This window comes from Propithecus coquereli, unplaced genomic scaffold (genome assembly GCF_000956105.1).
Source record: "Propithecus coquereli isolate 6110/MARCELLA unplaced genomic scaffold, Pcoq_1.0 Scaffold51, whole genome shotgun sequence".
Taxonomy (NCBI): Eukaryota; Metazoa; Chordata; class Mammalia; order Primates; family Indriidae; genus Propithecus; species Propithecus coquereli.
In genome coordinates, this window is record NW_012150952.1 from 6,111,346 (window position 1) to 6,116,252 (window position 4,907).

Consider the following 4,907-nt stretch of genomic DNA (forward strand, 5'->3'; position numbering starts at 1 on the left):
TGGTACACTCCTATAGTCCCAGCTACTCAGGAGGCTGAGGCAGGAGGATTGCTTGAGCCCAGGAGTTCGAGGCTGCAGTGAGCTATGATCATGCCACTGCACTCCAGCCAGTTCAGAGAGGACATGGGTCCTCTGGGAGGATGCTGTTACCCCCCAGCTCCAGGATGTCTTGCTCACTTCTCAGAAGCCAGAGCTTGCCTTCAGTGCTGCTGGATCTGGGAACTCCAAAGCCACCTGCAGAAGTCAGGGCTCTGTCCAGTGGCAGGTAAGAGATCCAAAAATACAAGAAGGTCTAGCACCCAGTATGTCTGTGTGGTGATTTAATCCATAAAGACTTGACCAGAAATCTACAAAGACTTTCATCAGCCAGTGAGGAGCGCTGTGTCTGATGTTCTTTGGTAAGAAGCAGTAGTCTTCAGGCATGAACAGATGGAGATCACAAGGTGGCACCAACACTTGCTCATCCAACCAAATTTTCGATGCTCATCCTCTTCCATTGACACAGAGATTCCCATTTTCTCCCTTACGTCTAGCTCAGTGTTTGTATAGGTTTGTTCCTGTCTTGAGGACACTGCATTTCTCTCCCAATCCTCTGCCCTGATGGGGTCCCCTACATCTGTGGTCCCCAACCCCTGGGCCAGAAACCAGTACCAGTATTGGTCAGTGGCCTGTTAGGAACCAGGTGGCACAGCAGCAGGGTGAGGGGTGGGTGAGCAAAGCTTCATCTGTATTTACAGCCGCTCCCCATCACTTGAATCACTGCATGAACTCCGCCTCCCTGTCAAATCAGCAGGAGCATTAGATTCTCATAGGAGCACGAACCCTACTGTAAACTGCGCATGCCTGGGATCTAGGCATGCGTGCTCCTTATGAGAATCTGATGCCTGATGATCCGAGGTGGAGCTGAGGCAGTGATGCTAGTGCTGGGGAGCAGCTGCAAATACAGATTATCATTAGCAGAGAGGTTTGACTGCACAATAAATGTAATGTGCTTGAATCATCTGGAAATAATCCCCTCTGCCTCTGGTCCGTGGAAAAATTGTCTTCCATGAAATAGGTCCCTGGTGCCAAAAAGATTGGGGACGACTGAACTACATGATGACAATCCACCCATTGGAGTACAGGGACATGTATGTGACAGGCAGCTGAGCATGGTCCCCTCTGGAAGACTGCTCTGAATGGGCACAGGTTCTCCCTCAACATGGTGATGTCTCTGAACTACCAAAGGGAAGAAGTGAGTGACCCTTGGCCGGAACTTTGGCTAATCACCCCAGTCCCTCAAATCCCACAACAGTGGCTGCGCTTAACAGGACTGAGGCTTAGCAATGGCCTGAATCTATGGGACTATTTGGCCAGTAGATGACAGCCTCTCTAGGTTTCTAGGTGGGTTTGGTCTCCCTCTGGTTGAAGCCTGTAGGTTTCCTGTCCTGTCCCCATCCCTCAATCTGCCACTGCCTGTCTTTGACTGTTCTCAAGCTACTTACATCCTCATTCTTCACTTACCTGTTGCCCATGCCCTGATCGCGGGCACCTCAGACCATTGTCATCAATACACCTCCTTCTTTCTTATTGATCTGAGCAGTAGGGGGCAGAGGCACAAACCCTGGCTCCCTCTCTCATTCACTGGGCATCTTGGCCAAACATACTGGGCACCTCCCTACCATTCAGTTTCTTCATCTGCTGTGAGAATTAAGTGGCTAATGCAGAGAAAAGAGTTTGTTAGCACAGTCAACTGACAGGCAGTAAGTGCGCAGCCATTGCTAGCTCGTCCTGTGGTCAGGGAACCTCGCCATCCTGTTGCAATGCCTTTGGGGGATCTTCAGGTTTGAGCCACTTTCCAGCTGCCTGCAGTAGTGTTTGTGACTCAGGATTGTCATTTTACTGTCAGAGACCTTTCTCTCCTTTCTTTTTGTGCTGCTGCCGAGGTTTGCGATTGCTGGGCTGTCCACTCTGGATAACAAACTTGCTCTCTGCTACCTATCTGCACTTTTTCCACAGTAAGCTGATTTCCCTGATACCAGAGCAGCCTGAGCTCCTGCTGGCGGCCACTGCAGCTTTCCTCTGCAGCTCTCCTCGCCCTGCGCCGTCCCCATCCCTCCTTGGCTCTCTGTCCCCCGGCAGAGCACAGAGAGGAGCTGCATTACCAAGCATTCACATTTGTCAGTGCAAAGCCCGTGTCCTCTGTAGGGAGTCATTTCCTTTCCCAGCCCTAATTCTTTGCCCTTTTAAACCAGAGCTATTATTACTTCTAATTTGCATTGAATGGTCCCTTAGCAGCCATCACACACTGAACTGGATACTAACTTGAGTCTAATACTGCTAGGTTTACCAGAATCTTAGCTCTTGCAGAGTACAACTTAAAATGTGACAAACAGAAATGTAAACAGCTTTCACCGTATCCACAGATGTAAATATCCTCCTTTACGGAACAGTTGGACGACAGCCAAGTTGACGAGAAAGCTCATTTTAGATTAATCGTATTTTCCCCTTGCCATCAACAAAAACAATCTCACAGATTTATTCCCCTTGAAACATTTTTGGACCCAAAACAGTGCCACTGCTCTGTTTTGGTAAAGCTTTTAAATACTATTCAATATCTAAATAAGTAGATAATTCCATAAAACTCTTTAAAAACACATATATTTAGACTCCACCTTTTCTAGAAAGAACATAAACTGTGGATAGCTGGTAAACTAGCTTCCTGGGATGGGAGTGGCGGGGAAGGATCTATTTTGTAGTATTTGCCTATATCCATGGTATAAATACTCGCGCTATGGCTGATTTCAAGTTATCCACTGTTTGAGAAGGGGCTCGCAAAGTTCCTGAATGTTTAGTAAGTGCAAAGGTGCTAGCGCACCACTGGGAGCCAATCTGGAAAGATACATGAAATGCATCAAGATAACATAAACAGCGAGTAGGTGAGAAAGAAGGAATGAAACAAGGACAGAGGTATAAAGTGCAGCCAGGACTTAGAAAATATCAAAAGGCACACTATAAAGCCCCATACACATGTTTAATACTCGCATTTGGCTTTAAGAAGCCTCCAGCCCTGAAAGGAGACACTTACCTGGTTCACAGTGTTCTCAAGATAAAAATAAGTCGCATGCTGAGAAGTGCCAGTTTCCTGTTCTTCAAGTAGGTCACATTTCTCCTCCTGAGGGTCCCGGTAAAGCAAAGGCTGTGTCACAGAGTGAACGTCCTCATCAGCATCAGCTCGATGGTCTGACCTTGAGGCTGCGATCATGTGAAAACAATGCTACGGGACACCCACCCAGTCAGGGTCCCAAGGCCAGCGGGCCCATTTTCCAGCCTAATCTCTGGCAAGCGGGGCTGTGGATATGCGGCCCTGCCTTGGAGTCATCTGCCAAGCTTTTGCTAAAGACCAGATTGTGGTAAGTTTAAATTGCTCTCCCAGCCAGATCTCCCCACCTGAAACCAGTTATTGGCCATAAAACTCAACCCATGTCTTCTGACTGACAATCAGGGCGCAGGAGAGAATGCCATTCCTTTGGAAAACAGAGCTCCTTTCGAGGCCTTGGCTCCTCTACTTGGAAGTGAGTAATTCCTGATGCAACATTCGAAGTGCAAAAGGAAGTGCAAATACTGAACATCTAGGTTCTGATCTACATTGGCACAATGGTTTTACAGGACCAGAGGAAGAGGAGGAGAAGAATGGTTGTGCAGTGAACTGAGCATTTCCTCAATTTTATCGGCCTCTTTCCCCAAGGTCCATAAAAGAGAAAAGGTCACCTCCTTATTCCCAGGCATTTGGAATTTGGTAAAAAGCTTTTAGTTAAAAAAAAAAAATTATTGAAGTATAACATACATGCAGAAAAGTTCACAAGTCATAATGAAAAGAGAACCAGGATACCAGCTCTAGATACAGAAGCAGAATATTACCTTCTCCCAACTGTCCCCTCATGTTCCCCTCCAGGCACTATTTCATAACCACTGATACCATTGATTTGTTTTCGCTGTTTTTTGTTTGATTGTTTGTTTGTTTGTTTGTTTGTTTTCTGAGACAGAGTCTTGTTCTGTCACCTGGACTAGAGTGCCCTGGCATCAGCCTAACTCACAGCAACCTCAAATTCCTGGGCTCAAGAAATCCTCCTGCCTCAGCCTCCCAAGTAGCTGGGACTACAGGAGAGTGCTACCATGCCCGGCCAATTTTTTCTATTTTTAGTAGAGATGGGGTCTCGCCCTTGCTCAGGCTGGTCTCAAACTCCTGACCTCAAGCGATCCTTCCGCCTCGGCCTCCCAGAGTGCTAGGATTACAGGCATGAGCCACCATACTCGGCCCTGTTTTAGCTATTTTTGAACAGAAATTAAATTAATGCACAGATGCAGTAAGTAGTGTTTTGTGTCTCATTATATTTGTGAGATTCATCCATACACTTGAAAGTAGGTACAGATGGTTTGTTCTTATTGCTGTACAGTATTCCATCGTTTGAATATATCACAGTGTATCCATTTTACTTATGATGAGAATTTGGGTTGTTTGTAGTTTTTGGCTACTATCAATAAAGCTTTTATGAACATTCTAGCACACATCTTTTGGTGGACATAGCAATCATTCCCTTGGGTGTATATATATACACACACAGGAGGAAATTGCTAGATGATACTGTAGGTTCTTGCTTTAGTAAATACTGCCATAAAGTTTTCCAGAGTCGTTGTACCATAAAGGTAACCTTTTACTTATATAAATAAGCAAAAATCTTTTAAAGTATAGTGACCCAAGTTTGAGAAGTTGTGACAGATGTGGTACATTAACACATTGACTGTCACACTAGAAAAAAAAATTTTTTCCCTGGGGCCATGGTGTTTTATTAAAACAAAATGATCCTTCCTAATTTGTTATTTTTTATTGCTTCCTATATGTGAGTTACATGCAACATATTCCATGT

The 4,907-nt window shown here is 45.6% G+C and overlaps 1 protein-coding gene across 1 annotated transcript in view; it reads left to right on the top strand.

Moving 5' to 3' along the window:
- The first annotated feature begins 3,338 nt into the window (after positions 1-3,338).
- The window catches only part of LOC105820152 (chromosome unknown open reading frame, human C18orf21), a 63,035-nt gene continuing 61,466 nt past the window's right edge, over positions 3,339-4,907 (top strand). The window contains exons 1-2 of the mRNA XM_012656580.1: positions 3,339-3,392; positions 3,485-3,554. Coding sequence (XP_012512034.1) covers positions 3,339-3,392; positions 3,485-3,554 — 124 coding nt within the window. The remainder of the gene's footprint in view (positions 3,393-3,484; positions 3,555-4,907) is intronic.